Source organism: Mastigoproctus giganteus, chromosome 9 (genome assembly GCF_048544385.1).
Source record: "Mastigoproctus giganteus isolate SK-2022 chromosome 9, ASM4854438v1, whole genome shotgun sequence".
NCBI lineage: Eukaryota > Metazoa > Arthropoda > Arachnida > Uropygi > Thelyphonidae > Mastigoproctus > Mastigoproctus giganteus.
Genome location: NC_143583.1, coordinates 132,006,333 through 132,030,942, shown reverse-complemented (window position 1 = coordinate 132,030,942; position 24,610 = coordinate 132,006,333). Strand labels below are relative to the sequence as shown.

General features: G+C 36.2%; 1 protein-coding gene across 2 annotated transcripts in view; it reads left to right on the top strand.

Moving 5' to 3' along the window:
* The first annotated feature begins 308 nt into the window (after window positions 1-308).
* Window positions 309-24,610, top strand: part of LOC150080739 (short coiled-coil protein homolog) — a 44,204-nt gene continuing 19,902 nt past the window's right edge. For both annotated transcript variants that reach the window (XM_090381369.1, XM_090381368.1), the window contains exons 1-3: window positions 309-747; window positions 6,451-6,573; window positions 12,797-12,916. In XM_090381369.1, the coding sequence (XP_090237495.1) occupies window positions 6,495-6,573; window positions 12,797-12,916 (199 nt within the window). In that variant the 5' untranslated portion in view covers window positions 309-747; window positions 6,451-6,494. The remainder of the gene's footprint in view (window positions 748-6,450; window positions 6,574-12,796; window positions 12,917-24,610) is intronic.

The following is a 24,610-nucleotide window of genomic DNA, read 5'->3' as shown; positions in this document are numbered from 1 at the left end:
ATTTTAATAATATTCGTACGTCAAAATAGACGTAAAAGAATGGTACCATCAAAAATGAGTCCACGGTGTAATCTTCCCGCACCCCAACTTACTTTTGACTGTAAACTGCACGCAAAAGCATCGAGCAGAATGGAGGAATTAGCTACCCTGGCTCGGCCGGGAAATGGAGCCAGAACTGGAGAAATGTGGAGTAACCCAGTGAGACAATTTCCCAGAGTTTGTGCTGGCTCTCGGTGCCTCTGTCTGCACACATTGTGCATACGAGGGAATCGAGCAGAGGGGAGGAACAGCTACACTGGCTCGGCCTGGAAATGGAGTCAGAACTGGAGAAATGCGGGATGATCTATTGAGACAATTTCCTCAGAGCCTGTGCTGGTTCTCAACGCCTCCGTCTGCGCATATTGTGTATACGAGGAAATCGAATCCAGACTCCTTGGTGACTCTTAAAACCGTGATTTGGCGTATTATTTTTGTTGTGACATTTTGTTACATGGAAAATGCACTCCCAGAAATAATCATGAAACAATCTAAGGTGATCGTTTGGTGTATCTCTGCAGCTCTGATCTCACCAATTCAATAAGGGAACAACACCCTATGGGACAGACAGTGGAAAGGAAAATTTTCGTTCCATCTTTTCGTGCCTTTGCATTGATCGATCATCGCAGACCTAATCGATATGAATAGCGGCATAGAGTACCACTCTGTGAATAGTTGTGTTTTGACATTTGGAGAATGTAATGTACCTAGGTAAATATTTTCAGTTACTGTATTATTTGGACAGTTTTCACTGAGTTATTAATAGCCACCTTAAGTAAAACAGTATAATTTACGCGTAAATATTTAACTGCATTTTTAAATTTTCGTTACTGTAAAAATACGATAAAAAATAATAAAAATAATAATTTGTCGCCGAACGTTGAAAGCCAATTTCCGCAGGTTCATTGATGCAGAAAGCATCAATGGTGGGTGGGTCAGGACCCTATGCATACCCCAAGGCTGAATGATAAATGATTTTATGTGTTAACTTAAAAGTATAAAATACCGAAATTAAGATAAAAATACAGTATATTCGGTGGGGGATGGACTGTTTTGTTTATATTGCCCTTTTATCAGAAATTCTCCCCAAAAAATGGAACGAGTGGCTTTTATAACCAGCAATCCCCCACAGAAAAAGGATAGGAGACAATTAAGTGGCCATTGCTCTTCATGGACTAAAGTAATGAGTAGAGTTCCATCGTGGTTGACGTTGGATCCATGGGCACCGGCAGGACATTTTTCAAGGTGGTGCATGTGGGAATAAATTTTTTGTTCACCAAATTTTCATCAAAATAAATTAATGAAAATATTACTTTGAAATCCTTTGGTTTTCAAAGTAATATTTTACTTTGAATTATTTTACTACCGGCGTATATGGTTGCTTATACGATCCCTTACTGTTTTGAATGTTCATTAAGACCCTTCGACTTTTGACTCTCTCTCTCTCTCTCTCAGGGTAACTCGAGAATTTTTTTTTTTTTTTTTTTTTTTGACTGGTGCAGCATAAGCCTCAGGCTTCCCTGCACCATGTAGCTAATGATAATAGTAATAGGGTATTCGAACGGTGATGTAGGTATTTCAAGTTTGATTTTTAAGCTTGCTGAAGATACAAACGTGGTTAATGATAGTTATCAGGGGTATGCTACTTCAAGAAGATCTAGATAAATTAGCAATTGGGCTGTAAAATAACAGTTGATGTTTAACAGTGATAAATGCAAGGTTCTGCATTTGGATAGCAGTAATCCTAGAATAATGCTATTTGGGTAGTACCACACTGGAGTGTGAAAAAGATCTAGAGGAACTGTCAGACCCAAAATTATCTCTGCAGTGCAAACAAGCTACTAGAATAACTTGTGATTCTGTCAGTGATGTACAGATAGGTATATCCAATGTTTATCCTATTGTATAAGGCAGTGGTTAGGCCACATCTGGAATACTGCATACAGTTTGGAAACCTCATTTTAGGAAGGACATGGATCTGTTGGAAAGGGTGCAGAAACAAGCAACAAGGTTATTTGGGGGGCACCAAGTAAAATGAATGATGATGAAATTTTCACGGTTATAAATGATTCTAGAACTAGGGACCATAATTTCAAGTTACGGGGGGGGGGGAGATGTTTAGACTGGATTGCAGGAAGGTTTATTTTAGACAGCAAGTTATAAATTACACTAATAAGTTACCTACATCAGTGGTAGTTGCTGACAGTTTTGGGGAAATTCAATGGTCAGCTGGATAATTACCTATGGGAGGAGGGTAATACATAGGTTGTCTATTTCCTTTTCTCTTATTAATTATTTATTTTTTTTAAAAATTTTCTTCTTATTATTATTTTATTTTTATTATTATTTTTTATTTTATTATTTATTATTTATTTTTTTTTTTTGGTGCAGCATAAGCCACACCAAATAGTAAGTAAGATATCTTATTACTCTGTGACATAAGCCATAGGCTTCCTTTGAACATGTGGCCATTGCTAATACTACTACTAAAGGATATTTTTACAAAAAAAAGACAGGTTCTGTAAATTGTAGCCTCTGAAAATTAGGCATTTGCAGGTGCCTAAGGGGCCTTAATTGATGTATAAGGCTTTAAAAGGGCTACGTAAACTAAATGTCGATGGCAGCTTCATTCTTTTTGTAATGAAACAGACATGGAGGCATAAATTTAAACTGGAAAAGGATGGCTGCAGAATATATGTTATTCAAAATTTTGCATTCCAAAGAGTAATCAAATGTTGGAATAAACTTCCATCTAGTGTTGTTGGGGGTGGGTAGCTTGAATAAATTTAACGAATGCTTGGACAAAATATTGGAAGGAATGGGTAAATTAAGGTTTTTTGCTAATAGTAATAGCCGTATAATGCATACAAGCCACAAACTTTTGCTGCACTGGTCAGGGGAAAAAAAAAAAAAAAGAATAGATAAGAAAATACAAATTATTTACTTCCCTCCTCACATAGGTAACTACATAGTTGACCTTTAAATTTATTCAAACTCAGCCACAACTACATGTGAAGGCAACTTGTTCCATCAGTTCCTTTGTGGCCACATCATAGTATCCAATCAGATTGGTCAGACAAGACTTCCCCTTAACAAACCCATGCTGCGTCCAAGTTATAACTGAAGTCTTCTATAGATGATCCTGCAGCGCTTCTTTAACCAGTGTCTCCATTAATTTCCCTGGAACAGAAGTTGAACTAACAGTTCTGTAATTACTTGTGTCACTTTTTGATCCTCCTTTGTGAATTGGGCTCACATTTGCACATCTCCAGTCCATGGGTACCTCCCCTTAGGCCAAGGAAGCTCTCATAATTATGACTAAGGGTTTTCTTATTTCCTTTGCTGCCTCCTTTAATATAACTGGATAGATCCCATCCATCTCAGGTGCCTTTCATATGTTTATCTTCAACAATTTCTCCTTCACTTTGCTCTCAGTTATTACAAAGTCATCTATCTCACTGCCAGAGTTTAATTTACCTCTGGCATTCCCCTTCCTGAATAACTCCTCATTTGAGAATGTAAATGCATAATACTCATTTAGTTTGTTAGCTACCTGAGCAGGAGCATTAATTGTTGAAGCATCGATATCAAGTGGACCAATCTGATTCATCCCCTTCCTTGTAGAGTTTACACAAGTAAAGAACTCTTTGCTGTTTTTCTTTGCCTCCTTTGCCAAAGATTTCTCGTAATCTGCCTTTGCCTGGCTAACCTCCTTTGTGACTTGGTTACAGACCAGCTTATGTCTATCATAGGCTTCCGTGTCACCTGTTTTAATTTATATGTATCTCGTGCATTTTTTTTCTCTGCCACATGTATTATTATTATTATAATGGAACAGGCCTACGCGCTCTGGATTCATTAAGAAATTTATTATAGTTACACACAGAGCGTACAAATAAAGAAGAAATATATAAGCTTTCGGCTATATGGTAGCCTTCATCAGAATTAAAAATACATGAATGGCAGTTGGAACAGAGATGTGCACTGCCAGGTGCGTGAGACGCGAGGTTTAATTGTTTGTTGAATCATGCGTCACAGCCACAAACGTCAACAAACAATTAAACCTCGCGTCTCACGCACCTGGCAGTGCACATCTCTATTCCAACTGCCATTCATGTATTTTTAATTCTGATGAAGGCTACCATATAGCCGAAAGCTTATATATTTCTTCTTTATTTGTACGCTCTGTGTGTAACTATAATAAATTTCTTCTTATTATTATTATTATTTTTAGCCATACTGTGCAACGGAGCCTGAGGCTTATGCTGCACCAGCCAAAAAAAAAATTCCCTGAGAGAGAGAGAGGGTGTGTCAGAAGTAGAAAGGAATCACCAAGAAAGAGAAGAAAGATGATATCCAGCTCAGGACACTGGGTTTGCCAAGCCCATACTCACCAGATGTGATCCCCTGGGGTTAAATAGTTCATCTGACATCCAATTAGGCCTAAACCTTGAACAATATTTCTTAGTTGGTATGAAAAGCCTAATAGCTTCCAAGATTAATTCTTTAAATGCTTCCCATTTTGAATTTGCAGTTGGTAACATCATCAGTTAGTACAATACAATATGGTCTAAGTCACTAATGTGCCTAAAACCCTACAACAATTTTTCTGGATTTGACTCAGTCTTTAGGTTTAAGCATTCCATTTGGTCACATCATCACCATAGTTAGGTGCATTTATGGTGCCCTTGCACCATAAAGCCTGCAAACAAACAAACAAACATTTGGTCCCACATTTATTGTCATTTCTCTAGTCATAGAATAGTAGTAAACAAATAAAAAATTCAATTGTATATTATTATATATTATTATATATTCAAGAAGCTTTCATAATAAGTAGTAAATGCTGTGGCACATAATAAAAATAATAAACAGTTTTGTATGTTACGTTTTACAGTGTGACTTTTCACACTGTAAAACGTGTGTAATTACAGACCAGTTAGTTTAACTTCTGTTCCGGGTAAAATAATGGAGTCGCCGGTTAAAGATGCATTGCAGGATCATCTAGACAAGACTGCAGCAATAATTCAAACACAGCATGGGTTTGTTAAGGGAAAGTCTTGTCTGACAAATTTGATTGGTTATTATGATGTGGTCACAAAGGAACTGGATGCAAAAAATAATTTTGATATCATATACTTGGATTTCAGGAAAGCTTTTGACACTGTTGCGCATGGAAGACTACTGTACAAATTGGAGCAGAATGGTATTAAGGGTAACTTGCTACAATGGATAAAAGGATGGTTAAGTGGGAGAAGACAGAGGGTGGTAATCAATGGGTGCTGCTCTGCGTGGACTAATGTTATTAGTGGAGTCCCACAGGGTTCGGTGTTGGGTCCACTGTTGTTTTGTGTATATTTCAATGATATTGATGAAGGTATATCAGGCTTAATGTCGAAGTTTGCAGATGACACAAAGGTTGGCAGGGTTGTTAATGACAGTAATGGCAGTGTGCTACTGCAACAGGATCTAGATAATTTGGGCAGATGGGCTAAGAAGTGGCAACTGATGTTCAACCTTGACAAATGCAAAGTACTGCATATGGGTAGAAGTAACCCCAGAGAAACGTACCAACTGTGTGGTACTACACTTAAGGTGGTAGAAAATGAAAAAGACCTGGGAGTAATTGTGCAGTCAGATATGAAGTTTTCTGAGCAGTGCAGACAGGCTGCTAGGGCGGGTCATGGGGTTTTGTCAATGATATATAGGAATTTTGCTAGCAGGGAAAAGGAGGTGATTGTCCCTCTGTATAAGGCAATGGTCAGGCCACGCCTTGAGTACTGCGTACAGGTCTGGAGGCCTCATTTTAGGAAGGATGTAGATTTGCTTGAGCGTGTACAGAGAAGAGCAACACGATTGGTGAGGGGAATGAAGGGATTCTCTTACCAAGAGAGGCTTAAGTTCTGCAAATTGCAGTGGCTGGTGGCTAGGCACCTGCGCGGTGATCTGATTGAGGTCTATAAGGCCTTGAATGGGTTGAGCACGCTGAATTCTGATGGGATCCTTCCACTTGTTCAGATTACCAACCTACGGGGACATAAATTCAAATTAAGAAAGGACAGATGTAGAATAGATGTGCGGAAATTTGCCTTTAGCCAGCGGGTGGTTAATTGCTGGAACAAACTTCCATCTGTCGTTGTGGAAGTTGATAGGTTAAATAAATTTAAGGAGGAACTGGACAGGCATTTGGAGGGAATGGTGTGTTTTTTTTTTGGCTGATGCTGCATAAGCTCCTACACTTGCTTTCTTGCATCATGTGCCACTACTACTACTACTACTACTTACAAAACTGTTTGATACTTTATTATATACCACAATGTTTCAAAACTGTGATAAGGTTCTAAATTAAAAATCTAGAAATGGCTAAAACTTATTTAATATGTGTATATATTTACTTTCACTGCATTATTACAGGTAGGACTTGTGCTGTTGATCATTGAACTGCATTTAAGCTAAGCATGGCAGTGAATGTTACAAATATCTCTCGACTGCAAGAAGAACTAAATAACATACCTTTGGCTGATGAGGATGTACCTGGTAATTTATTTAAAATTCTTGTTTTATATAATTAAGTGAATTATGTAATTAGGTTTGGCATTTTATTGATTTCATTAAATTCATGAAACTTACAGTGACATTCCCATGTATTTAAAGTGAAAAGCCTTAAATTAGTGGTTTTTTTTTTTTTTTTTTTTTTTTTTTTTTTGTGGTTTCAGCCAAAGTTTTACAAATAACTAAAGTATATACTCTATACTGGTGTGAATACCAAATGACATTAGAACACAGAACTGTTTGTTCTGAACTGTTAATACTAACTTGGCAAAGGATAGGTCATAAACCAAAAATCTATATTAGGAATTGTTTCTCCAATGAGATTTCTCTTATTTTTAGCAAATATTTCTATCATTTATTTATTCTTTTAGTATCTTTTATTTATCTCTATTTATATAATTAATTATTTTTGTAATATTCATCCTTAGTTTAGTTTGATATTTCAAGTTAATTTTTATTCTGAAATGCTGCCTTTCTTTATATTGCTCTGTTGTTATTGATGTCAAGCCCCTAGCATATGATGTGGGGAATTAATTGTAATAGTATTTATGTAATGCTGCAATAAAGATTTCTATTTTTTTATCTTTGAATTATTCTTATTCAGTTTAATTGATATGTAATTCTGGTTGTTCTTAGAATTACAAAATTTAAGCAGAAAACAAAAATGAAGCTACTACTGAAACTAGAATTTAAACTTATACAACACAAATAAAGGAAATATCTTACAAGAATTTGCTTTGCAAAAAATAAGAAGTTAGTTTACAAAATATTGTAGAAAATAACATAAGAAAATTATGGAAATAAGTATACAAAATAGTGCAGAAATTATGCAAATAACAAGAATTAAGCTACTACAATGAAAGTTCACAAATCCAGAACAATTTTCCCTTGGATATAATTGCAGGATCTGTGCCAAAATTTTTTTTTTTTTTTTTGCATCTTTGTTACAGTATACTATATTTAGCGTTAGAATAGCCAAAGAATGCAAGGAACATATTGTTTTTCTTTACATAATGCATACACTAACACTATTTTCTATATAAAGTACAGTAATATATCACGGTAAAAGCAAAGCCTAATATATTGATATATTATGATGCTCTATGACAGCTAAGTGACTTTGTGTCAGTAAGGTTTCATACCAAAATCTTGTCTATTACTGTGACCACCAACTGCTTTCTAACAATGATTTCCTGTATAAGCAATTTGCACAAAAATGTAAAAATGCCAATTCTTCTCACCTCTGAGGTAGCACTAGCACCTATGGAAATCAATCTTTCTTAACTTGATTAGAAAGAACTTATTTGACAACACTTGCTATATCTTGTTACGCTATAGCATTTTTAAATAAGGATCTTTGGTTACAGTTGTTAAATGTTGAGAGAGAGAGAGAGTGTGTCATACTGTCAGCAGCGATATCAGTCTTACTGGCAAGGATGATGTGAAGAACTGGATGACCAGCTGTTTAGTGCTGTGTCAATATATACAGTGAAATTTTTAGACTCTGCCATAGGCATGTGTTATTGACAGGTGGGTCAGACTGACCCCCATAATGTTTGCATCACAGATTATACAATGACCAGCATAATCACTAGAGATGGAGGGGTTAGTAAGTGGTTAGAACTAACTCCATCATCAAGGTTTTGTTACTGCAGAAGGATTTGAAACACTGGTTTAAAGCGGTGGAGGAGCTTCAACTATATGAACAGCAATACTTGTTTGATTGATGCATCGTCATCATTAATTTATGCTTACTGAGGATTACATTATCTCATCGTGTATTGACCTAGTTCAGCAATTTTGTGATTTGCAGGATGTTACTTAAGAATGTGGGTGAGAAAGACACAGCATCTGCCCATCAAAAGGTACCTTATATTTTACATGTTTTTGTTTTTTATCAGTTTTAGCAGTGTATTTTATTTTAAATAGTATTTATGCTTTTGATGTATATATGTAATTTATTATAATAAATTATATTTTTTAATACAACCTTCAGTATTCAATTTATTACTTCAATAGTACTGTTAGTGAATTAGAAAATTTTTAATGTGCAGGGTGTGATCAAAAATTTCAGACTGAACTAATATTTGGGAAATGATGAAGCTTACTTACTATATCAGACAGACCTCCTTGAAAGTAGTTTCAAGGTCTTTTTTAACTGACACAGTAACACCAATTCCAACTCCTCTTATGGAAGCATTCCTGATAGGCTTCTTTTGGGATTGCTAATAGTTCCTGTGTTGCATTCTGAATAATTTTCTCAGTTTTTGTAGATCTGTGACCTTTCCACAAAGGTTTTAAGCTTACTAAACAAGAAAAAATCACAGAGCTAAATCTGGTGAGTGTGGTGGATAGGAGACTACAGTGATGGAGTGCTTTGCAAGAATTCTTGAATAGAAAGCACCAAGTGTGTAAGGGTGTAGTCATGATGCAAATGACCATTCCTGAAGCCCAGTTTTTCATCAATTTTTTCCAAACAACATTGTGAAATCACCATAGAACTGTTTTGTAGTATTCCTGGTTTGCAGTTTGACTACACAGGACAAATTCATAATGAACAGTGCATAATGAGTCAAAAATATAAGAATGATCGATATTGTCTTGCTTTTTGGGCCTGTTTTTTTCCAGGTGTCATAGCCACTCCCATGAATTGCCACCAGTAATAATGAAAGAAACAAAGTGTGGGTTAGCACAGAATGTTAATGAAGATCCCGACATGAGAGAACTTTCAGTCAACGAGGGGCCGATTGATGACCCAAACTGCACCTGTGGTGAGAGTGAAGACTGGGCACACATTCTATATGAATGTATAATTCATGACATCCTCAGAACACTGCTAATAGCACAGATTGGCCCCCTTCCCAGGGGAGGAGAACATCTGTTCACTATAGAAGAGGAAAATTATAAAGCCTTTACAACCCTCACACATAAATTATTCGAAATGCTCAGAACTTCGAATATCCAAAGAATGGCAATTCAGCTCCCCAGCAATTAAACAATAATCAATAGTTAAAACTACCACCATCTCCCACCACGTCCAGACTTAAAAACTATCAGGATAGCCATATTTTGCACCCTGACAGAAACCTGACATGACAAAACCGGATTGACTTGGGTACCCCCCCCCCCAGGAGTTACCCTGCCATGTGTAGGAACTTGGGGGCCCACACCAATTAAGTAACCATGTGGGGGGGAGATGTACAGGCAGCCAGTGAAGCAGATTAGCTGAAAACTATCAGTAAGCTAGTAGCAAGGGATGCAATGTAGAATGAAAGAATAGGCTGGGCACTGAGTGAAAAAGTGAATTAGGAATTATGGTAAAAGGGAATAAATGTCAGTTTTGGTGAAAGAAAGAGTGACCCAGCATGAGGGAAAGAGAAAGAGAGTGAATGAGTGGAAGAGCAAATGTAATCGGCCAAAAGAATACAAAGTTAATAATAACTTACATTACTTTATATATACTAACAACACAAACACTATCACTGCATTCTCTCCTGTCCTGCAAAAAACTTGTGGCTATATCTGCACCACAACTGAAGGACAACAGTAAGTTGAGGTGCCTAGAGAGTACAGTGCAGAAAGCAAGAATCAAACAAATGAAATTATGAATGAAGTAAATGTCTCTCTCTCCCACCAGGTGAGGGGGGAGATTTCTCTCCCCCCATTTGCCTGGTGGGTTCCCCACAGCCAGTAATATATTCCACTCCCGGAGTAGGATGGACAGTTTGACCTTCCTACTGGATTCAACACTTACATGAAAGCCAGAAGGATGAATGAGAGTGTAAGTGTGTGAGAAAAAGAACACAAACCATAAATGTTACAGTTAAGTACACACTAACACTAGTTTTAATCTTTTATATTCTTACTTATTTAGCTTAATTATTATGCATTAGTATTTAACTTAATTACATTATTGCATCTACTCTTGGTGTGTGAGAAAACAGATGAATGAGGGAGTGAAAAAAAAAAAAAATATATATATATAACCTAACAAAAAAAAATTATAAAATTTAAGAAAAAAGTATAAAAATAGAATACAAGTAGAGTGAGAATGTGGATTATGAATGAAGTAAATGTCTCTCTCCCACCCCCACCAGGTGAGGGGGGATATTTCTTCCCCCCTCCCCCCCTTTGCCTGGTGGGTTCCCCACGGCCAGTAATATATTCCACTCCCGGAGCAGGATGAGCAGTTTGACTTTCATACTTACATGGACCTGACAAGAATCACCGACAGAGACATACGACACGCCATTTGGCAGTCTGAATCGGGTACTCAAACCCAGTTCCTTTTAAAACTCCATCCTAAAGCAGGGGGGACGGGTCTCTGTCTCCCCCTGCTGCCCCCATACTTTGCCTGGTGGGGCTTATCTCCACTGACCTCTTTGGGGATGCCTACTCTATCGTCTCTATCCTTTTATCTGTTTTCCCCCAGTCTTCAGTCTTCTTCCCCACACTAAGTAAACCAACCGAGTACACTCCTAACAATGCTGCCAAATTCTAATCAATGTCTAAAAAAATTCAGCCGCTTTCTCTTAAACCTCTTTCAGCCTTTCCAAATTCTAGTGTTCATCCCCTTTTTTATATATATATAGGCCTTTCCACTGAAATCCTCGGAAATTAGGCTGCAGGGCCTGCCAGAGTACTTAACTAATCTACTGGGTGTCTGACCTACCTCCTCGTGGCAAAGTGTGGGCAACAGTGGGTCCCAGTAGGGGCCCAACAGCTAAATGGTTAGAGAAACAACAGAACATAACACTACATAACAAACCACTCCCCACACACTTTTTTTAAATCTCTGGCCTCCATGAAGTTCTGTGTCACACAATGCGGAGATGGGAGAAACCCCTGGTGCTGTCAGACAACTAACACACTTGACACTTGATCATCAATGAGGATGTGGGGCACTTTACTGAAAACGCATTACATTCCTAAGTCGTGTTAAAATTGATTGACATCTCCCATAAGAAGTACCAGTTTTACTAGCTAATTTGCAAGTAGTTAAATATCGATCACTCTTGATCATATTATGAACATGAGCAATATTGAATCATTAGTTTTTTAAGTTAAAGGGCAGCCAGAGCAAGGATCATCATCAACAGACAAGTGACCCTCTTTAAACTTTATAAACCAGTGAAAAAACTGTGAATGATGTATGGCATCTTCTCCAAAAGCTGTTTTTAATATTTTGTGTTTTCTGTTACACTTTTCCCTAATTTGAAACAAAACTTGATGCAAATTCACTGCTCAGTAAAATTTCTCTGTCTAGATAAATTGTCAGACATGTTTGCAACAAGTTGAAACTTTGTAAACACCACAATTTCAGGATACAGATTCAGTCCCTGCACTTTTTGATCACACCTTGTATGCTATACCTGACTTCAGAGGATTCTTTCAGTATTCACAATAATGCAGAATGTAAATATATATTTTTTTTTTGCGTAGCACACGCTTCTTGATTAGACCGGGGTTCGAGCCCGTCACCATCAAATATGGAGGATGCGGAAAGGTCAGGGAATGACCACCACATATCCCGGAGCAATATGGCCTTAGTTGCTAATGCTCCTAAAAAAACCAAATAATAACAAGAGTAAATATATTTTTAACCTTTATAAAAAATAAAATAATAAATTTTAAAAATACTCACATTGCGGCAGAATATAAGCATGTTTTTTAACCTTTGTAAAAAAGAGAATAAAATTTCGGTCCACATGTCAAATAAAACAGAGTCTACATCAGTTTTTCTGAAGAAAGGAAAAAAGCTTCTGCTACTTTAATCATTTTACATCATTACACTAGGGCAGAGTAAACTGCTTATGTTTCTCATGTACAAGTACAGTGTTTCAGAATTGGCTATCCAAAAATTGGACATTTAAAAAAAATTCTTTTGAATTTCAAGCTGACTATGGTAATAAATTATTTGATGCCATTTATAGTGTGCCAAATTTCACGTGAACATCTGTTATTCAAATAACAGATGTTCATGTGAATAACAAATAACAGTTTTGTTATTTGTTATTCAAATAACAAAACTGTTTTAAAGATTTTATTGTACAAGAATGAAAATTGAATTGTTGTAGAAATATTATTTATATTGTATCATACATTTATATTTTTGCAACATAAGTTAACTCAGATAACTATGTATATCTCTTTTAATAAGAGTTTAGTTTGTAATTTCAGACTGATGTTTGTTAAAATCTGTTCTTAGATGAAAGTGAATCGGAATCTGGATTACCCTCTGAAAGCAGCCATGGATTAGGAGGAAATCAAAGTATTGAATCTATTCCATCATCTTATTCCAATGAAATTAGTAGTCCTGCACCACCATGTAAGTTAAAGCTTATTTCTACATAATTTTGTATGGAAACTTTGATGTCAAAATTTATTACAGTTGGTTTTAGTGGGAAAAAAATTCAAATTATAACAATTTAGAGGTGAACTAAGTTTATTCAAGTTTGGATAACTTTAGTTACTACGTTGAAAAATAGCAAATAATGTGCTAAAGATTTAATTTTATACAAGAATGAAAATCAAATAATTGCAGAAATACATGTATTTACTTATTTTATATTACATGTTTATATTTTTGCAGTGTAGGTTACATAGATAACTATGTATAGTAGTGCTCAAAAAAATTGCATCATTTGCAAAATTCACCAAATTTCAGTGAAATTTGTCAATATATCATACTGTATATGTTTTGTAATAGCATTACCCTATTGCATCATTCATCTCTAGAAAGCTGTTTTAGGCGATGTCATGTGCCATACATGATTACATCACTCTAGCAGCAGTATAAATGCAGTTCATATGCCACAAGGCCAGTATTCGGTGCTATTGTAATGGCTAAGTTTTCAAAATTAACACCACATAGGAAAAGTGTTGCTGCTACATTGAATTCAGAGAGAAATTTTATGCTTGAAATAGCTAAAAGGATTCAATCAGTCAACGGTAGCACGTTTATTACGAAAAATATCAGAAACTGGCAGTCTAAACAGAAAGAAAGTGGACATCCACAAATATCTTCTGCAGAGCAGGACAGATTTATGGTCTGTCTGTGTGTTCAAAACAGATCTTCACTGTTAGATCTCAAAACAGCATAGGGGGAGGATATAAGAGTAAAGTCAGATACTGCTACAGTATATAGATGCCTTTTCTCATTGCATTAGTAGCATGTTGCCCAAGCTACTTTTCACTCAAAAAATGAAAGCCCGGCATCTAAAGTAGGCAAAAGAGTATGCTAGTTGGTCTGAGGATCAGTGGAAATGTGTTTTCCCTGATGAATCAAAATTCAACTTGCACAGTTCAGAGAGCTAGCAGACTATTAGACAAAGAAGAAGAAGAATTTCATCATGACTGTATCGTCTCCACAGTGAAACATTCTACATCGCAAATGATATGGGGCTGTATTTCACATAGAGGAGTTGGTTGTCTTGAATTTGTGAAGGGTACAGTGAATGCTGAGGTGTACAGGGACATTCTTGAGACAAAATTACTTCCCACAATTAGAGATCACTATGGGGATGTTGCCAATTGCTATTTTCAAAATGACTCTCCTTCATGCCATAGAGCCAAAACCATAAGTACTACTTCATAAAATTAGCAAAAGTTTTAAATTATGAAACATTCTGCTCTTGTTTAAATAAAAGTAATTTATTTCACTGTCTTTACTGTCCACGGGTGGAAAAATGGCTGCAGAATAAATCAGTTTGCACAATAACATGGCCTGGTAACAGTCACAGCTCAATTCATTTGAAAATTATTGGAACAAAATGGGTGTTTCATAATGCAAAAGAAACCAAAAACACTTAAGAAAGCTACCCATTAATCCATGTTTGGCACCATGAGATTTTCCAGGAATACATTCCAAACCTTATCCAGTCAATGCCACACCGATATGCAGCAATCATCAAAGAAAGGAGTGGGCCAATGAAATAAATATTAGCATGCATTTTGTTGTGTTTTTTGGTTATATAGCTGCCTGTCATCCTAGTATGAGCAAAGTAATGAAAAAATCACTGCTTTCTTAGAATTTTTGTTATTATATGAACCATACGTAACGTGCTGTTATTTTGGGTACTTTTATCCATACTCACAAGGCATAAAAGTAAATTTTTCTGCAATTAATAGTTTCATGTGTGTACTGTTATTACTTATTTTTGTTCTTTCAGCTATTTCTAAAAGATTAGCTGCTAGTATAAGGACAAACAGCCTAAAAAATGAGGTGATGCAATTTTTTAAGCACTACTGTATATTTTTTAATATGAGTTTAGTTTGTAATTTCACTGATGTCTGTTACAAAATCTATTCCTAGACATAAAAAGAAATGTCTAAATTTGAAAGTGTCTGCAATTCTGCCCAGACACGATAGGAGGGAATACATGATGAGAGCCTTGTCAATCAATTCGCCCCTCGAAGGGAATGTGCAAGGCTCAAGGGGTAGAATTTTTTTCAGCGAGGTCTGTGCTTGTTAACAGGAGAGACTGCTTCTACAGGGATGGGATACACTTAAATAGAAAGAGTGCAAGAATATTTGCTGATGCTATTGAGGCAGTGTTATGTGGGTCGGAAACTGCTAGCTTGGGGGAATTCACAGACTAAAAGGTTAAAAGTAGCCGCAGGCAGAGGTGAAGGTGATTCTTGCACAACTTCTATTAGAATAAGTAGCGACCTGGAGCGAGGGGTGCTGGGGGTTTCATGGACTGATGGCAGTCATCATGAAACAGGTGGGTATATGCAGTGGTGAGATGTGAATATTTTAACAATGGGCTCACACTTTTGCCGACTTTTTGATGTGAAAAATCCTTTTCGAGGGGGGTTACCTACCGAGTAAATCTGATCGGTCACGGAAGTGATGTCACCCGCGGCGTCTGCCAGAGGTGCTTCCCACGCTCAGACAACCAGTCTGTGTGGGACACTCACTAGTAGTATGATTAGATTAGAGCGCGTGACGCATTTTTCGTGACAAGTACGATATCTCGAGTTCTAACTGTTTGGAATTTTTGAATAGTATGACATCACAACCATGTGACGTCATATAGTGACGCGAAGGATGTTTCACATAAAACCATCTACCGCTTGTGCTCGGCAGATGCGCAACTTTTTTATTCTTTTTTTTTACAACTAGGGAAATATAATGGATACATTTTTTTCATGATAAAATTTTAATATTGCAAATAAAAAATAACAAAAATATTTCCCATATTACAAATAACAAATTATCACAAAACATTCTAGAATATAAAACAAATATTACATAAAAAACAAACTGTTCTAGAAAAGGTACACAAAAATCACAGATTACATGAAAAAAATATTGCACAAATATTCAAGAAAGTTTTCTTTTAAAAATTGCCATATGAAATTTACTTCTTTATTAATATTGACATAATGATCTGGATCAAATTGAAGCAATGGTTTTCCATTTAGATGTATGATCATCATAATCTGCAACGTGTTTAATTTTCAACATTATTCATTCATTTATTCATTCATTCACAGGAATGAATTCATTACACTGAAAGCTCGCCCAGTTTCAGCACTGCTAATCGCAATGGTTTCAAAGATATTTCTGGCTTTCTTAATTGTAAAGGGAATTTCACTCGATTTTAAAGATAAACTGTCTTCGACAAAATCACTAAAATCATTAATTTTTATTTCATATTTTATCAAAAAACAAATTTCTTATTTGGTTTTCACAGTCTTGCCACCAAGACGAAAGCTCTTTTAAATTCCACGATTTCCAGTAGAATATGTTTAAAATTTCTTTCAATGGTATGATTATTTTCTTTATTTAATTTAAAATCACCCTGTTGCATTAATAACTTATCCTTTAAGGATAAAACAATGCATTTAATAACTTGTCCCGAGGTAATTTTACTGTTCTTACTTTCGATTTTGATTTCTTCAAATTCTTTCCACTTCAACATGCTCTCAATTTTAGCTTCATATTTTCCTTCAGAATTTTTCAAATTAGCTATAGTATTGATAGTTAAAATAATTAATTTATCTGTAAAGCTTCTGAAATGTAAGAGAGCTCCTGCAGGATGTCGATCATTAGTGCTAAATGGTTAAGAAATTCCAGATTTAAAAGTCGCTTTAACAATCCAAAATAAAAATAAATTTCCTGTTTATACTCCAGGGCAACCATACCGTCAGAGGAGTTTACAAGGTAGAGAGAGAATACAAGAAACAGCACCATATTCAGCAGTCAGGGTGCTTGAACCCGAGTCACTCAAGGCACGTGTACTTATGCACTCGCACGCCTGACCCTTTTTTTTTTTTATTATTGCCTGTATGCCATTATATTTTAGAACATTTTCTATGCAGTGAAAGGCTCGACAAAGTTTCAAAATCTGTCAACATTTCATCTTCTTAAAGTTTATATAATATCTTAGTTTCCTCAATTCCCCTCCCACGTTGCTACTGTCACTAGTTCTTTGAATACTGTGCAAAATATCGGAATCACTCAGATATTCAGCTACTGTGAACCTTTAAACATAGACAGGAGAAATTTACTGGAAGGCATGGATCATTCACTTCTCCGAAAAACATACGCCCGTTTGTCGGAGTAAAGGAGAACCACAACACAGGTTGACCAGAGGCTATTATCCATGTCGGGTATCTTCTTAATCCTCTGACTGGCTATGGAAAGCATATTGACTAGCGCGACTTCTCAGAATGTGGCTGCACAAGTTTTACGGACACCACTAATGTTGTGGAACGGTAATCCCTTTCACCTTTAATTCGCGCTTTCTAATTACCTAAAGGCCAGAGGTGAGAACAATGCATACAAAGTTCTCTCTCCTAATCTGTTTGTTACATGGAAATAATTTTTGTTCTACGGAAACTACTGTATTTGAAATGTAATTACCAAGGGGAATTTAAAAAAATTCGGTATAAAGAAGTTGGTTAAACAGAGGTCTGTCTGTAATTAAATCAAAAATGAAGCAATTTTAAAATACATAACCGATCGATTGCACCATGGGCCCCTGGGAATGGGCCCCTGTTCACCCCACTGTAGTTTTGGCTCTCTGGATACTCAATAATTGTGCATTTAGGATTTCATTTGTAAAATCAAAAATGAAGCAATTTTAAAATACATAACCGATCAATTGTGCCATTAAAATGCTGGGAATGGGCCCCTGTTCACCCCACTGTAGTTTTGGCTCTCTGGATACTCAATAATTGCGCATTTAGGATTTCATTTGTAAAATAAATGATCGTCTCAACAATGGGCTCGCAAATTTTCAAAAAAAATAACAATGGGCTCTCGCGAGATCACTATAGCTCACCACTGGGTATATGGGATGCGTTATGGTAACTAATAATAAGGATAGGTACTTGCATCTATACCAATGCTAGAAGTATAGTAAATGAATTTGAAGAATTTGAAGTGTTGGTCAAGACATCAAAGGTGGATATTGTTGGGATAGCAGAGACGTGGTGTTACACAGATATAAGGAATGCAGAACTGGAATTTGGGGGAGTACAATGTGTACAGAAAGGATAGGGAGGAGGTGTTATGTTGTTAATTAAGAAAAACATAAAATCAAAACAAGTGCATCCAGTTGATATAGATGAACAGTGCACTGTTGAGTCAGTTTGATGTGACATAAGCACTGCAAAAGCAAAAATAAGAGTAGGAGTGTGTTATAGGCCTAATGACTCGAATGAGTACAATACAGAGAAATAGAGTGGGCCAGTAAATCAGAATGTCTTATAATGGGGGATTTTAACTTCCCAGATATTGACTGGAACTTGTGGGTTGGTCACTTGCACACTAGTAAGACTTTTGTGAATTTATTGGATGATTGTTTTCTGCATCAGCATGTTCGAGAGGCAACCAGAGAGGGTAATACTCTTGATCTGGTTATCAGCATTGATCATTCATATATTAAGAATTTGCAGATAAAGGAAACACTAGGTGGCAGTGATCACAGTGTACTGATGTGAGATTTACTTAAAGATATAATTACCATTAGGGGTAAAGGAAAGGGCTTTTGCTTCTGTAAAGGTGAGTACAGTGGTCTCAGACAATTTTTAAATTCTGTACAGTGGGATCAACTGACTATGTTACCAACAGTAAATTCTAAGTGGGAAGCATTCAAGGAATTAATCATGGAAGCTACTAAAAGTTTCATACCTATTAAGAAATATTGTTCAAGGTTTAGGCCTAAATGGTTATCAAATGAACTAATGAGACTCGTGACAGAAGAAAAATGCATGGGATGCATATAAATTATCAAGTGACTCAGAAGCCTATGGCAGATATAAGCTAGTCTGTAATCAGATCACAAAGGAGGTTAGACAGGCGAAGGCGGATTACGAGAAATCTATGGCAAAAGATGCTAAGAAAAACAGCAAGGGTTTCTTTACTTATATAAACTCTAAAAAGAAGGGGATGAATCTGATTGGTCCACTTGATATCGATGGTTCGACTGTGGATGATCCTGCTCAGATAGCAAACTGAATGAGTATTTTGCATCTACATTCACACATGAGGAGTTATTAAGGTTTGAAAATGGCAGAAGGTTATCAAATTGTAGCAGGGTGCTTAATGATTTTGTAATAACTGAGAGCAAAGTGGAGGAGAAATTGTTGAAGTTAATCATAACAAAGCACCTGGGGTGAATGGGATCTATCCAGTTATATTAAAGGAAGCGGCAAAGCAACTAAGCAAACCCTTGGCCATAATTATGAGAGCATCCTTGGACTCAGGGGAGGTCCCCACGGACTGGTGATATGCAAATGTATCCCCAATTCACAAAGGGGAATCGAAGGGTGACACGAGTAATTACAGACCAGTTAGTTTAACTTCTGTTCCGGGTAAAATAATGGAGTCACTGGTTAAAGATGCATTGCAGGATCATCTAGACAAGACTGCAGCAGTAATTCAGACACAGCATGGATTTGTTAAGGGAAAGTCTTGTCTGACAAATTTGATAGGATATTATGATGTGGTTACAAAGGAACTGGATGCAAAAAATAATTTTGATATATATTTGGATTTCAGGAAAGCTTTTGACACTGTTGCGCATGGAAGACTATTGTACAAATTGGAGCAGAATGGTATTAAGGGTAAGTTGCTACAATGGATAAAAGGATGGTTGAGTGGGAAAAGACAGAGGGTGGTAATTAATGGGTGCTGCTCTTCGTGGACTAATGTTATTAGTTGAGTCCCACAGGGTTCGGTGTTGGGTCCTCTGTTGTTTTGTATATTTATCAATGATATTGATGAAGATATATCAGGCTTAGTGTCGAAGTTTGTAGATGATACAAAGGTTGGCAGGGTTGTTAATGACAGTAATGGCAGTGTGCTACTGCAACAGGATCTAGATAATTTGGGCAGATGGGCTAAGAAGTGGCAACTGAAGTTTAACCTTGACAAATGCAAAGTACTGCATATGGGTAAAAGTAACCCCAAAGAAACATACCAACTGTGTGGTTCTTCACTTAAGGTGGTAGAAAATGAAAAAGATCTGGGAGTAATTGTGTAGTCAGATATGAAGTTTTCTGAGCAATGCATACATGCTGCCAGGGCAGGTCATGGGGTTTTGTCAATGATATATAGGAATTTTGCTAGCAGGAAAAAGGAGGTGATTGTCCCTCTGTATAAGGCAGTGGTTAGGCCATGCCTTGAGTACTGCATACAGGTCTGGAGGCCTCATTTTAGGAAAGATGTAGATTTGCTTGACCGTGTACAGATAAGGGCAACGAGATTGGTGAGGGGAATGAAGGGTTCCTCTTACCAAGAGAGGCTTTAGTTCAGCAAATTGCAACGGCTGGAGACTAGGCATCTGCACGGTGATCTGATTGAGGTGTATAAGGCCTTGAATGGATTGAGCACGCTGAATTCTGATGGGATCCTTCCACTTGTTCAGATTACGAACCTAAGGGGGCATAAATTCAAATTAAGAAAAGACAGATGTAGAATCGATGTGCGGAAATTTGCCTTTAGCCAGCGGGTAGTTAATTGCTGGAACAAACTTCCATCTGTCGTTGTGGAAGTTGATAGGTTAAATAAATTTAAGGAGGAACTGGACAGGCATTTGGAGGGAATGGTGTGATTTTTATTTTTTTTTTTTTGGCTGATGCTGCATAAGCTCATACACTTGCTTTCTTGCATCGCATTCCACTACTATTACTACTACTACTACTAAAAGTGAATCTGAATCTTGAGTAAAGCTCTAAATCAGGTCAAGTATTTTTTATTTGAGGGTGGGGAAATATGTGGACTAGATAGATCTTTGAATGTTGATTCCAAATCTGTTTTTAGTTTTATTCTAGCACATCTAGTTTTTGTTATGAGACAGATTATGTGAGCATGATGAGACTAATTATACCACTCACATACCCATTCAGCCATCTTAATGAATATAATTATTATTTATTTATTATTATTATTGTTTATGCATTCATATTTATGCAGTGTTTAAATATAACTGTATCCTTATTATTTTGGAATTTAATTAATTGGTTATAAATTCTTTCAGGTAAGTTCAAGTGAATTACTGAAACACATTCATCATCATCATACCTCAAAGGTGTTAAAATCATCCCAACAACTTGTTATGTAATATTAAGATGCTACTTGGAAAATTTACCATACTTTGGCTTTCCTCTAGAATAAGATATGGGTACCATATCTTCAAATATTCTGGTCATATCTTATTCTAAAGAATAAGATATGGGCACCACGTGCGAATGGGTTATGACTGGTTGAACAAAAGAAAAAAGCTTATTATTTGCCATACCCGTGATATGCAGGAAGTCAAAACAGTAATCATGTTTTTGACAGCTAGTAGACTATTTTGGAATGTGGATACAGTATCACAGAAGTTTATTATGCTGAACTTTGTATAACCTGAAGAATACTATAAAGAGATTAGGTATAGAATATTACTAAAATATTTGCTGTGTTGCTAAAATATGTGCTATAATATACATTGCCATAACAGTATGTAGACTCACAGGTCAGCAGTGGCTTAGAATTGGTATCCCTCTTATATTAATATGAGATACTTCCTTTTTTTTTTTTTTTTTTTTTTTCACTGGCAAGTTTTTTATCTTCTTGCAAGGGTTGCACAGTTTTTTATCCTGGAAAGTCAGGTTTTTTCCAGCAGATAGGCAATACACAGATACTCCATGGCCTTAGTTGCTTTGATGCAAATATTAAACAAACCAACCAAGCAGTAGAGAGCTGATAGACCATGTATATTTGCATGGTCTATATATTAAACAAACCAACCAAACACTAGAGAGCTGATAGACCATGTATATTTGCTGCTTTCAAAGGGATTATTTTTAAAGTTAAAAGGAAGGTGTTTAAACTAGATATTCCGTCCCTTATAATAATTTGTCTAATCCTTCTTTAAATTTACTCTAACTAATAATTTCCACACTAATCACAAACACCAGAATAGGGATTTGTTCCACCAATTACTGTAACTGGAAGCAAATTTTTGCACATCATCTCATAACCATCCTTTTCCAGTATAAATTTGTCACATATATGTGCGTGTGTGTGTTAGAAACAATAAGAGTGTCACCAGCATTTAGTTTACTCAATCCATTTAAAGACTTAAACATTTCAATCAGGTCTCCTTGCAGATGCCTAGTTTTCAGATACTGCATTTACAGAACTCAATTCTTTTATGGGAAAAGAACCCTTTTTTCCCCCTGACTATCTTGTTATTCTTCCAACAGACTCACATTCTTCCTAAAATGAGGTGTTGAAGGTAAAGCAAGCCAACATGAGAACTATGGGAAACTTAGCGGACAAACTGGTTTGCTACTACCACAGTTTCTCCCTGCATTCTCGGTAAACAGATGGTGCATGCAGTAGTGGCAGTAGAAGTCAAGAATGATATATTGATTGACACGTAGGCATAACAGATGATGTACTGATTGGTGCGTGAGCACAACAGATGGTAACATTATAGTGTTAGGTGATTGATTTATGTTATGATAAGCATATATATATATATATATAAAGAATCTTTCTTTCTTTCTTTCTTTTCCTGTTATTTCCTAACTTAACCTTTGAAGTTAGGTAAGGAAACCTTTTCCTGTTATTTCCTAACCTAACATTTAAGGTGAAGTTAAGAAATATAACAAAAAAATAAAGAAACCAATAAACCTAACCTTAAAAATGTACAAAGAAATCAGCAATATGGTTTTTTTAATGGCAAAAACACTCATGAACTCCAATAATCTGCATTTTATAATGAGAAAAAACTAATCTTTACATCGTCTGCTATGCCTATGTGTCAATCAAATATTGTTCTCAACTTCTACTGCTGCTACAATAACATGCACCATCTGTTTACTGAGAATGCAGGGAGAAACTGTGGTAGCAGCAAACCAGTTTGTCCTATAAGATTCCCATAGTTTGCTTTGGTTCTCACGTTGGCTTTCTTTGCCTTAGCCGATGAGGTTTCTAAACCTGTATGCAGTGCTTAAGATGCAGCCTAATTATTGCCTTATACAACGTGATAATCACTTCCTTGTTCCTGCTGGCAAAATTCTTGTATATCGTTGACAAAACCTCTACAAGCTATCCTAGCAGCCTGTCTGCATGGTACAGAGAGCTTAATGTCAGACTATACAATTATCCTTGGGTCTTTTTCAAGATAAATCTGTGCTGAAAATGGTAAAGGATCCAGTGCCAAACCCTGAGGGGTATTGTATGCATTCACAAACTAATTTTATTAGTTCATGAAGGGTGGCAGCCAGTGGCGGATTCGGGTAGGGGCACCGGGGCACGTGCCCCCCAGTTGTTTTTCAGAAAATATACACCAATCTTTTAAATTCCCTTTAGCTACAAAAAAAAATTTATTTATTTTTTTTTTTTCATTTTTAACATAGGATTTTATCTATTTTTGCATTGTGGCTCAACTCTTTTCAACTGACTACAGTTGGCAATGCTGATGCTAATGTGATCACCATTCTAGTGCACAAAATGGTGTGCCCCTCCTGTCATTTTTTTCTGGGGCCACCACTGGTAGCAGCCATTAATAACCACTCTATCTCCTGCCACTCAACCATCCCTTCCATAGCAATAACCTGCCACAATGCTCCAATTTGTACAGTCTTTCATGTGGAATAGTATGAAAAGCTTGCAATTGAGGAAAGACAGTTGTTGAATAGATGTGCAGAAATTTTCCTTTAGCCAGCAGGTAGTTGATTGCTTGCATAAACTTCCATCTGTCGTTTGGAAGTTGATAGCTTAAATAAATTCAAGGCAGAACTAGACAAACATTTGAAATGAATGGATGGGTGAAATGCAAAGGGTTTTTTTTTTTTTTTTTTTTTTATGTCTGATGCTGTATAAGTTTGCTTTCTTGCATCATGTGCCTCTACTAATGTTAATGCTTTACTCTTAGATTCTATTAAACTTTACTATAATCTAAGTATATTACCCGCCCATGAATACAATGAGTGAATAATTACAGACCTTTGATTCCCCTTCACAAAGGGGAAGAGAGACACTTGCACATCTCCAGTCCACAGGAACATAAGCAAAGATCTCCTTTTCTATGCTTTCTTTTAGTACGTATTTTCTGGCCTACTTGATGTTTCTATAAATTACCTATTCAAAATTGGCATTCTGACGTTGTTACCAAAGGCAGATTTTATTGGACTATTGTTAGCAACTCTCAATAAGGTGTAATTGAATTTTTATGTTTGAATTCTGTTGGGATGAATATGATAATACTTAAATTTTTTAATTGGTGATTACACTATTAACTATTAGAGAAGAGGCCTTGAGCACCAGGGATAATCATATGAAAATAAATATTGCTTCAACCATTTGAGTTTATTAAAATAAATTAAGATACTATATACAATTAAACTGAAATGAATTTATAACGAAATAATATTGTACTGTGGGGGGGATTTTTTAATCTTTATGAATGCCTATATTCTTATTTCAACCTTTACTTTATTCTCTTTTCCTTACCCCACCTTTCACATCTGACTTGTATATCTCACAGAAGAAATCGGGTTCTTGGGAATT